The following is a 12,073-nucleotide window of genomic DNA, read 5'->3' on the forward strand; positions in this document are numbered from 1 at the left end:
CAGTGAGCCACTGCACTCCAGCCTGGGTGACAGAGTAAGACTCTGTCTCAAAAAAAAGAAAAAAAAAGTTCATATAGCTATTCATACCAAAAGGAAAATGTCAAATCACAGTGTAAATAATAGATAACTTCAAGTTAATTTCCCACTTGTCTTATCACACATTTTCCTCTTACAGTGTCAAGTACTCATCCTTGGTGGCACTTGCCTTCATAATTCGTCCCACAGCTGTTATTCCCTGGACACCTTTGCTCTTCAGACATTTCTGTCAAGAACCAAGAAAGCTTGATCTTATTCTACATCATTTTTTACCTGTAGGGTAAGTGTGGCAATAATCCATCCATTAATTTTAGTAGCCTATAAATCACAGATTATGAACAAGATTTTACATCTTTCAGTTAATTATTTTATCTTCTAATGTCAATGAGCACTCTTAGTCCAAGGAAATAGAATATTGCAAAACTTATATATTATATTCTTATATTTATGATCCTGATTATAACTATTTTAATTTGCTTAACTGAGTGCTTTTGTAATTACTTCTAACTTAGCGCTTTCTGATGCTTTATTTACTAAATATTTCTCAAATATATTTTAGAGATACTTGATTCTTTTACATTTGTATAAGGCTTTATAATTCATAATGTGTTTTCACATATTACCTCATAATTTTCATAATACTTCTATCTAGGCAATATATGTTTTTATTTGGTAGTAGAGAAAACAGGAGGCTGGGAGAAATTAAAAATGTGTTAGTCAAAGTCATTGGCCTGGTTGCTATACTGATATTGAAACCCAGGTCTTCTAACTATACTGTGAGCTCCTAGGATCAGACATATCCCAAGTATCTAGTAGACTACCCCAAATAATTATTTATTGAAGGGATGACTGCATTCTGACTCTTACAACAGTGATCTTTTTAATATACAATCATGCACTGCATAACAACATTTTGGTTAGCACTGGACTGCATTTATGACAGTGGTCCCATAAGATTAAATTACCGTATTTTACTATACTTTAGTTTCTCTGTTTGGCTATATATATTTTATATTTATTTATTTATTTGAGACCGAGTCTCGCTCTGTCACCCAGGCTGGAGTGCAATGGCGCAATCTCACTTCAACCGCCTCCCAGGTTCAAGTGATTCTCCTGCCTCAGCCTCCCAAACAGCTGGGATTACAGGCGCCTGCCACCACGCCCAGCTAATTTTTTTATTTTTAGTAGAGTTGGGGTTTCACCATGTTGGCCAGCTACTCTCAAACTCCTGACCTCAGGTGATCCTCCCACCTTGGCCTCCCAAAGTGCTGGAAATACAGGCATGGGCCACCATGCCCAACCTGTTTAGCTATAGTTAAGATACATAGATACATAGCATTATGTTACGATTGCTTACAATATTCAGTATAGTACCATGCTGTATAGGTTTGCAGCCTAGGAGCCATAGGCTATACCATATAGCCTAGATGTCTGTAAGCTGTACCATCTAGGCTTGTGTAAGTGCACTCTATGATGTTTGCACAATGATGAAATTGCCTAATGATGCAGTTCTCACAATATATCCCCATTGTTAAGTAATGCATGACTGTACTAGTGTTCACTAGTCACAAGTATTTTTCGGGTAGCAATCTGAAAGGACTAAATTGTCTTGCGTCTCAGTTGCCACTGTTGTCGTTTCTCAGGTGTATTAATAATATTGCATTAAATGTATTCATTCATTCAGGAAGTATTTAATCCTACTATGTGCCAGGCAGTGTTCCAGATGTAGGAGATGCATCAGTTTAACCAAAAAAAGTACCTGCCTTCATGAAGTTTACATTCTAGTAGGGAGAGACAGACAGCTAAAAAGATAAGAATAAATATATATTTGTCAAGTGATGGCAATACAGGGAAAAATAATTGTGGCATAAGGAGGATGGAATGCCAGTGCTTGGGGTGACAGGGGAGCTGTTATTTTTAAACAGGGTGGTTGGGAAAGACCACCATGTAAGGTGACACTGGAGCCAAAACTTAAAGGAGTTGAGAGAGTGAACCATGTAGTTACTTGATGAGAGAATATTCCAGGTAAAGGGACCAGCCAAGTACTAAGTATGCTGGGCATGTTCAGGGACCAGCAAGGAGACGGATGTGGCTAAAAGAGAGTGAGCTTGGGAGAATGGAATAATGAGGTCAGAGAGATAGCAGGGGCTCAGTTCATTCCGGATTTGACACTGAGGGAGATAGAAAGCCTTTTTAATCTCATCAGCAGCATGATAATAACTTACTCATGTAATAAGCATTTAACCTACTTTGTATCCAGCATTTGATAATTCAGAGGTGAGTAAGATACAGTGTCTGCTCTCAAAGTCAAAGTCTGTGGGGGAAAAAGATAAAACAATACAGATGCTCCTTGACTCGGGATTACATCCTGATAAACTCATTGCAGGTTGAAAATATAAGTCAGGCAAGGCACAGTGGCTCACACCTGTAATCCCAGTGCCTTGGGAGGCCAGGAGTTCAAGAGCAGCCTGAGCAACATAATGAGACCCCGTCTCAACAAAAAAAATTTAAAAATTGGCCAAGTATAGGTGGCAGTAGGCACGCCTGTGGTCCTAGCTACTTGGGAGGCTGAGGCAGGAGGATCCCTTCAACCCAGGAGTTCAAGGTTGCAGTGAGCTATGATCATTCCACTCCACTCCAGCCTGGGAAAAACAGTGATAACCTGTCTCTAAACAAAATAAATAAAAAAGAAAATATTCTACATTAAAAATGCACTTAACACATCTAACGTACTGAATATCACAGCTTAGCCTATCATAAACATGCTCAGAACATTTACCTTAGCCTACAGTTGGGCAAAATCATCTAACACAAACCCTATTTCATAATAAAATATTTGAATATCTCATGTAATTCATTGAATACTATACTGAAAGTGAAAAACAGAATGGCTGTGTGCGTACCATTTTAAAGTTGAAAAATCGTAGGTTGAATCATCATCAGTTAGGGATTATAATTCTTACCCAGTGATTTAAAGGGGTCTAGTGGTTGGATACGGTGGCTCACGCCTGTAATCCCAGCACTTTGGGAGACTGAAGCAGGCACATCACCTGAGGTCAGGAGTTCAAGACCAGCCTGGCCAATATGACGAAACCCCGTCTCTACTAAAAATGCAAAAAAATTAGCTGGGCATTGTGGGGTGTGCCTGTAATCCCAGCTACTTGGGAGGCTGAGGCAGGAGAACGCTTGAACCCCAGAGGTAGAGGTTGCAATGAGCCGAGAACGCACCACTGCACTCCAGCCTGTGCAACAGAGCGAGGCTCCATCTCAAAATAGAAATAAAAATTAAAAATGAAGTATTCTAAGTTAGACATAACAAAATTCTGCAGAAGAACAGAAAGTAATCTAATTCTGCTTGCAGAGGGAATATTAGTAGAAGCCTTATAAAGTGGGTGGTGTTTCAAGTAACATCAGGGTGAATATGAATTTGGCATGCATGGAGAATGAGCTCGCTTAAAGCTGAAAAAGCCTAAAGGAACCTTTTCACATAGATCAGATGCTTGCTTTGTTTATTTTGTAGCAAAATATAGAAGAGAACAAATGAGATAATGCACGTGAAAATATTCTGAAGTTTTGCAGTATAGAACAAATGTCAATCACAGTCCTAATTAGTCTTATATTCAAGTCCTTTGATGCATAGAGTTGGCTTCAGACTTGAATGATATAACAACCTTTTACATATTTAGCACTCTTTAAAAATAGTCAGTTGCATCTCCAAACAGTAATAGTGTCTCTATATTTAGAGAAAAATATTGAATTCGTCTTAGGAAAAATTATAATATATGTGGACCAATTTTTGTTTACTTTTTACATGGCCTTGAGAATTTGGGATATCATTTTGTCATTTTGTAAAATCCAAAATACTTCAATTGCCTTCCAGCTGCCACACTATCTCACCAATAATTGACAAGACAGGAATGACTATAGGTCTTACAGCCATTCCCAAAATGAAGAAGACAATATTATAAACAACTTTTTGCTAATAAACTTGACAAATGAACACATTTCTAGAAAAATGCAGCTTACCAAAACTGACAGGAGAAGTAGAAAATCTGAACAGTACTATATGAATTAAAGAAATTTAATTTGTAGTTAAGATCTTCAAAGAAAGATGCATCAGTTTCAAATGGCTTCATTGGCAAATTATTCCATACATTTAAGAAAGAAGAAACATCAGTTCACATGAACTATTCCACAGAACAGAAAAAGAAAAACATTTCCCAGTTCTTCTCATGACAATAGCATATTCTCGATACCAAAATCTAACGAGGACATTACAAGAAAGGTCAATTATAAACCAGTATTTCTCATGACTGTGAATGCAAAAATCCTGAAGAAATATTAGTAAACTGAATCCATACAATATTTAAAAGAATACATGACATCCAAGATTGGGTTTGTTCCAAGAATATAATATTTGATATTTGAAAATCAGTCAGTATGATTCATGACATCAAGAGAATAAAGGAGAAAAATAATACGGCTTTCTTAATAGACACACAGAAAGCATATGATGAAACTAAAGGCCTAGTCATGATTGTCAGGGAGGGGGAAGACAACCCTTAGAAAACAAACTGTGGAAAGCGACTGATTCATACGACAGTTTGTATAAAAACTTTACAGAAAAATCGTGCTTAGTGTGAACATATTAAAACCCTTTCCCTTGAGATTGGGAAAGATACAACGATAGTTATTATCACCACTCCTGTTCAACAGTATCCATCCTACCTAGTGCAATAGGACAAGAAAAGCGAGTTAATGGTAGAAGGGAGGAAATAAAACTCTGTGACTTTGTATCATGATTGTATATGTAGAAAATTCAAAAGAATCTAAAGATAAACTATTAGATAAGTAAACAAATGAAGCATGCTCACTAGATTCAGGGTCCATATACAAATATTAATTGCACTTGAATATTAAACCAGTGGGTAAAAGTTTGAAGAATAGTTACACAGTTCTAAAGTATCTTCCACAAGAGACCTATTAATTACAAATGATAATTTTATAGCAGAGAAACTTGGGAGACATACCTTAACTAGGTGACTGAAGTTAACATTGCTAGTAATAGGACAAATCAGTATTGTGAGATGCTTGATCGGAGGCACTGAGAAAACCATCCCTTCACTTTGGTGGTGTTAACTGCCAAAATGCATAACCTGAATCTAATCCTGAGAAAACATCAGATAAACCCAAATTGAGGTACATTACGACCACGCCTGGCCTGTAATAAGTCTTAATATCTAGTAGTGTAGGCCAGGGAGCCACCACACCCGCCCTGTAATAAGTCTTAACATCTAGTAGTGTAGGCCAGGCGCAGTGGCTTACGCCTGTAATCCTAGCACTTTGAGAGGCCAAGGTGGGCGGATCACCTGAGGTCAGGAGTTCGAGACCAGCCTGGCCAACATGGCAAAACCCCATCTCTACTAAAAATACAAAAACTAGCTGGGCATGGTGGCGGGTGCCTATAGTCCCAGCTACTCGGGAGGCTGAGACAGGAGAATCGCTTGAACCCAAGAGGCGGAGGCTCCAGTGAGCCAAGATCGTGCCACTGCACTCCAGCCTGGGCGACAGAGTGAGACTCTGTCTCAGAAAAAAAAAAGGACTTATTACAAAGCTATCGTAGTTAAGACAACTTAGAATTAGAATTAGTGCAAGGTAAAACAAATAGATCAGTGGTACAGAATATGGTCCAGCAGCATACAAACATATGTAGTCACTTTATGAGGAAAGTGATACTGTAGTACAGTAAGGAAGGGATAGTCTTCTTTTTTCTTTTCTGATTTGTTTTTGTTTTGTTTTGTTTTTTTGTTTTTGAGACAGAGTCTCACTCTGTCGCTCAGGCTGGAGTGCAGTGGTGCAATCTCGGCTCACTGCAACCTCCGCTACCTGGGTTCAAGCGATTCTCCTGCCTCATCCTCCTGAGTAGCTGGGATTACAGGCACCTGCCATCACACCTGGCTAATTTTTGTATTTTTTTTTTTAGTAGACACGGGGTTTCACCATGTTGGCAAGGCTGGTCTTGAACTCCAACCTTGTGATCCACTCGCCTCAGCCTCCCAAAGTGCTGGGATTACAGGCATGAGCCACTGAGCCTGGCCTGGATAGTCTTTTCAATAAATACATAGTTGGCTATCCATATGGAAAAAAAAAAATCTTGACTCCTACCATCCCAGCATAAGCAAAAATGAAAAACAAAAAAGCAAAAACTCCGAGGGAATTATAGATCTTGATGTAAAGGTAAAACAGTGGTGGTTGTGCAAGATATGACAGAATATCCTCATGATCTTGAGGCAGGCAAAACTTTCCTAAATAGACAATAAGTACTAACTATAAATAAAAAGATAGATACATTTGAATATATTAAAATTAAAGACTTTTGTTCATCAGATTCACCTTTTTTTTTTTTTTTTTTGAGACGGAGTTTCGCTCTGTCACCCAGGCTGGAGTGCAGTGGCCGGATCTCAGCTCACTACAAGCTCCGCCTCCCGGGTTCACGCCATTCTCCTGCCTCAGCCTCCCGAGTAGCTGGGACTACAGGCGCCCGCCACCTTGCCCGGCTAGTTTTTTTGTACTTTTTAGTAGAGACAGGGTTTCACCATATTAACCAGGATGGTCTCGATCTCCTGACCTCGTGATCCGCCCGTCTCGGCCTCCCAAAGTGCTGGGATTACAGGCTTGAGCCACCGCGCCCGGCCCAGATTCACCATTAAGAGTGAAAAAGCATGGCCGGCGTGGTGGCTCACACCTGTAATCCCAACACTAGGAGGCCAAGGCGGGTGGATCATGAGGTCAGGAGATCGAGACCATCCTAGCTAATATGGTGAGACCCTGTCTCTACTAAAAATACAAAAAATTAGCCGGATGTGGTGGCAGACACCTGTAATCCCAGCTACTCAGGACGCTAAGGCAGGGGAATTGCTTGAACCTGGGAGGCGGAGCCTGCAGTGAGCTGAGATCATGCCACTGTGCCACTGCACTCCAGCCTTGGCAACACAGTGAGACTCTGTCTCAAAAAAAAAAAAAAAAAAGAGTGAAAAAGCAAGCTACAGATCAGAAGAAGATGCTGTAATACATGTAACCAACTAAACCCTTACATCCAGATTATATATAAAACTTGTAAAAATCTATAAGAAAAAGATAACTCATAGAAAAATGATTGAAAAGATTTCATCAGGTACTTCAAAAAATATTAAAATGGTCAATAAGTATAAAGAGACTCATCTCATTTGTTATTAGGAAATACAAAGTAAAACCACCATGAAATACTACTATACTATACATCCACCCAAATGGCTAGTATGATGTGGAACTTATATATTCCTGTGGGAATGCAAACTAATAACTACTTTGGAAAACTTTTAAGTATTTACAAAAGCTAAATAAATACATAGTTGCACTTATAACTTAGGACAGGGGTCCTCAGTCCCAAGGCTGTGGACTGGCACCAGTCCATGACCTCTTAGGAACTGGACTGCACAGCAGGAGGTGAGCAAGCAAGCATTACTGCCTGAGCTCCACCTCCTGTCACATTCTTATAGAAGTGTAAACCCTATTGTGAACTGCACATGCAAGGGATCTAGATTGTGCTCCGTATGAGCATCTAATGTCCAGTGATCTCAGGTGGAAGAGTTTCATCCAGAAACCATGCCCCACTCCCACCCCCACAACCTGTTCATGGAAAAACTATCTTTCAAGAAACCAGACCCTGGTGCCAAAAAGGTTAGGGACCACTACCTTAGGGCCCACCAATTCCAGTCCTAGGTATATGTCTAACAGAAATGCACATATATGGATACCAAAAGATGTGTAAAAGAATGTTCATTGCAGCACTATTCACAATAGCTGAAAATGGAAGCACAGTGTCCATCAACAGCAGGAATACATACAGTGTGGTATACATAGTTACAATACACAGCATTGTAAATGAATGAACTACAGCATGCAAAAAAACTTGGTTCAATCTCTCAAGCATAATGACTAAAGGAATTTGGACATGAGTACATATGGTATGATTCTATTCTTATAAAATTCAAAAAAAGATAAAACTCATCTGTTCTGTCAGAAATTAGGATAGTGGTTATCTTTGGGAAGCGGAAGGGTTACCTTTGGGTTACTTTTGAGGAGGGGGTAGGGACTGACTGATTGGAGGGATAAGGGGGTGCTGCTAATACTCTTTATTCCGCTCTGTATGGCAGTTACACAGTTGTGTTCATATAGTGATGATTCATAGAGCTTTATCCTCATAGCGTATTTTTCTGTATATGTGTTTGTAGTAGGCAGTCACTGAGATGGCCTCCAATGATCTCATCCTTCTGCTGTTTATGTATAATCCCCTCCCCTTGAACATGGGCTAGATTTGTTGACTCAATTCTAATGCGTAGAATACAGCAGAAGGGACTGGATATCATTTACAAGACTGGGTTATGAAAAGATATGGTGGCCGGGCACAGTGGCTTACATCTGTAATCCCAGCATTTTGGGAGGCCAAGGTGGAAGTGTTGCTTGAGCCTCAGAGTTTGAGACCAGTTGGGTAATATAGTGAGACCCCATCTCTACAGCAAATCCAAAAATTATCCAGTCATGGCGGCACACACCTATAGTCCTAGTTACTTGGGAGGCTGAGGTGGGAGGATCACTTGAGCCTGGGAGGTCAAGGCTGCAGTGAGCCATAATCACACACTACTGCACTCCAGCCTGGGTGACAGAGCAAGACCCTGTCTCTAAAAAAAAGAAAATAATAAATAAATAAAAAAGACTATGGTTTCCATCTTGGGTGCCTGTCTCACTCACTCTTGGCTGACTTACCCTGGGTTAAGCCAATTATTATGTCATGAAGCAGCCTTAAGGAGATGGCCATATATTGAGGAACTTAGCCCCATCAGCAACCATGTGAGCAAGTCTGGAAGCTGATCTATCCACCCACAATTGAACCTTCACATGAAACTGTAGCCCCTGCTAAGAGCTTGACTACAATTCATGAGAGACCTCGAGCCAGAGGCACACAGCTAAGCAACACCTAGGTTCTTGATCCCCAGGAACTATGAAATGGTAAATATTCATAGTTTAAGTTAACAAGTTTTGGGGTAATTTGTTACACTGCAGTAGTCTTTCAATAATCTTTATATTAATATATTTTTACGATATTAATTAATTATATAACCTTATTTACTGATCTTTATCAACAGATACCTTTCAAAATGTGTAAATCCATATTCAGTTGGTGAAACTGTAAAGCATTTTTATGGTGGCTTTTGATGCAAGGCACATACAAAGCCATATGCTAATAGTGGATTTTCAGCAAGCTGCAAATGTGAATCACTATTCTATTTTTGTTTTTCAGCTTTGCTACTTTGAGTTTGTCTCTGATGATTGATCGTATTTTTTTTGGCCAAGTAAGTAAAAGTATATTAAGCTAACAGCTATTTTTATTTTTAATCCATTAATACTTTAGAACAGAGGCAAACAATTTTTTAAATGATATGGGATACACTACAAAAGACTTCTAGGCATATCCTAATAAGCCTTTGGTTCAATTTGTTGTGCTTTCTACATAAAAGAATTAGTATTCCTAGTTAATATTCAGGAGAGTACATTTTAAGGCAGGGAATTATTAAGTGAGCACTGAATGTTACCTGTTGTTGCTGTTTGTCATTATTGTCAGCTTTGTGCTGTAATTCAAATTGTAATGTTTTCAAAGCTTTATCTTAACAGGTAATGTGATATTGTAAAGTACCACACACAGTCCGAAAAATTTGTCTAGTATCCTCCTTATCTCTAACTAGATATAAAACTTGGATGGTACTGGAGGGCATTATTCTAAGTGAAATAACTCAGGAATGGAAAACCAAATATCATATGTTCTTACTTACAAGTGGGAGCTAAGCTATGAGGATGCAGAGACATAAGAATGATAGAATGGACTCTGGGGACGCGGGGTGGGGAAGGGTGGGAGAGGGGTGAAAAATAGAGAGTACATATTGGGTACAGTGTACATTGCTTCGGTGATGAGTGGACCAAAATCCTAGAAATCACCTCTGAAGAACTTATTCATGTAACCAGAAGCCATCTGTGCCCCAAAAACTATTGAAATAAAAAAAAAACTTAGATTGCTAAAATGTAAGTTTGAACCTCACTTTGAATCTCAAAAACCTAGTTTTACAAATTAACAAAGAACACATTAATACTTAAAGAAGAAAAAATAACAAGAAGGATTCCATATAGTCATTAGTCAAAATTATTAGGTCGGGCACGGTGGCTCACGCCTGTAATTGCAGCACTTTGGGAGGCCAAGGCGGGCAGATCGCAAGGTCAGGAGATCAAGACCATACTGGCTAACACAGTGAAACCCCTTCTCTACTAAAAATACAAAAAATTACCCAGGCGTGGTGGCGGGTGCCTGTAATCCCAGCTACTCGGGAGGCTGAGGCAGCAGAATGGTGTGAACCTGGCAGGCAGAGCTTGCAGTGAGCCGAGATCGTGCCACTGCACGAAAAAAAAAAAACAAATTATTAATTTAAACTATTTTCTGGTTTTAAGACTTGCTCTGATTTAATGTCAAAATTGTGTCAGTTCCCTAATGCCAAACATTACTACTTGGCACTAACACATTTCTATTTATTTTTCCTTCAACTGTGCCAGTGGACTCTGGTTCAATTTAATTTTTTGAAATTTAACGTGCTGCAGAACTTGGGAACATTTTATGGTTCTCATCCATGGCACTGGTACTTCAGTCAAGGATTTCCAGTTATCTTGGGTACTCACTTACCCTTCTTTATTCATGGCTGCTATCTAGCACCAAAGAGACACCGGATACTTTTGGTGACTGTGCTATGGACACTGCTTGTTTATAGGTAAGATTTTATTTGTTCAAAAGGCTAAAATGTTTTATGTTACCAATAAATCAAATCAAATTCTTCAAAAAGTAAACTTTATTTTTTGGAGGTGCCATTAACTTTTGTTAGTGGGAATTATCTTAGAAGATACAAGTAGTAGTAATTATGGAGGCACTAGAGTGAATACTTTAGATATGTAGTTTGCTTAATAAGGATTACACTCAATTTTTAAGAACTTGGACTAATTTTTTTGTTTTTTAAAAAAACGGCACAGTTGCTCATGCCTGTAATTTCAATACTTTGGAAGGCCAAGGTGGGAGGATTGCTTGAAGCAAGGAGTTCATGACCAGCCTGAGCAACATAGCAAGACCCTCTCTCTGAAAAAAATGTAAAATTACCAGGGCATGATGGCATGTGCCTGTAGTCCTAGCTATTTGGGAAGCTGAGGCAGAAGGACTGCTTGAGCCCAGGAATTTAAGGTTGCAGTGAGCTATGATTGTGCTACTGCATTTCGGTCTAGGTGACAAAACAAGATCCAGTCTCAGTGAATCAATCATCAGTCAATACCACCAAAATTTTAAATTGAAGGACCACAGAAATACATTCTAAAATAAAAATGATGTATCCTTGTTCCAAATTTGACTAATTTTACTTACTTGGATAGAAATAGAAATCCCGTTTTTAGAATGTAACTGTACTCTGTAATTTCAAATTGACATCATATTTTATGATTAGTTTTACCATCTCATAATCATCTTATAACTAAAAAATGAGACTAATTCCTGAAGCAAGAAATTCAGTCTGAGTACTTAGAAAATAAATAGATCAAGTTAAATATATATTAAATACATTACTTTCGCCGGGCGCGGTGGCTCAAGCCTGTAATCCCAGCACTTTGGGAGGCCGAGACGGGCGGATCACGAGGTCAGGAGTTCGAGACCATCCTGGCTAACACGGTGAAACCCCGTCTCTACTAAAAAAAAAAATACGAAAAACTAGCCGGGCGAGGTGGCGGGCGCCTGTAGTCCCGGCTACTCGGGAGGCTGAGGCAGGAGAATGGCGTAAAAACCTGGGAGGCGGAGCTTGCAGTGAGCTGAGATCCGGCCACTGCACTCCAGCCTGGGCGACACAGCGAGACTCCGTCTCAAAAAAAAAAAAATAAATAAATAAATAAATAAATAAATACATTACTTTCTCAATGTATC

At 39.2% G+C, this 12,073-nt stretch overlaps 2 protein-coding genes across 14 annotated transcripts in view; one reads left to right on the forward strand and one right to left on the reverse strand.

Annotated features, from left to right (window-relative positions):
• LOC101014061 (cell cycle progression protein 1) overlaps window positions 1-12,073 on the reverse strand; it is a 90,282-nt gene that overhangs the window by 14,289 nt on the left and 63,920 nt on the right. The gene's annotated exons all lie outside the window — the stretch shown is intronic.
• LOC101015004 (GPI mannosyltransferase 3) overlaps window positions 1-12,073 on the forward strand; it is a 38,478-nt gene that overhangs the window by 12,428 nt on the left and 13,977 nt on the right. For 4 of the 5 annotated variants that reach the window (XR_002523063.2, XM_021940590.2, XM_021940589.2 and 1 more), the window contains exons 6-8: window positions 176-316; window positions 9,377-9,428; window positions 10,675-10,886. Coding sequence is in view for 4 of the 5 variants with exons in the window: in XM_021940590.2 (XP_021796282.1) it covers window positions 176-316; window positions 9,377-9,428; window positions 10,675-10,886 (405 nt within the window). In the remaining variant the exon portion in view is untranslated. The remainder of the gene's footprint in view (window positions 1-175; window positions 317-9,376; window positions 9,429-10,674; window positions 10,887-12,073) is intronic. The other variant, XM_017960650.3, reaches the window with a different exon arrangement.

The sequence above is a fragment of the Papio anubis genome, unplaced genomic scaffold (assembly GCF_008728515.1).
Source record: "Papio anubis isolate 15944 unplaced genomic scaffold, Panubis1.0 scaffold59, whole genome shotgun sequence".
Lineage (NCBI taxonomy): Eukaryota > Metazoa > Chordata > Mammalia > Primates > Cercopithecidae > Papio > Papio anubis.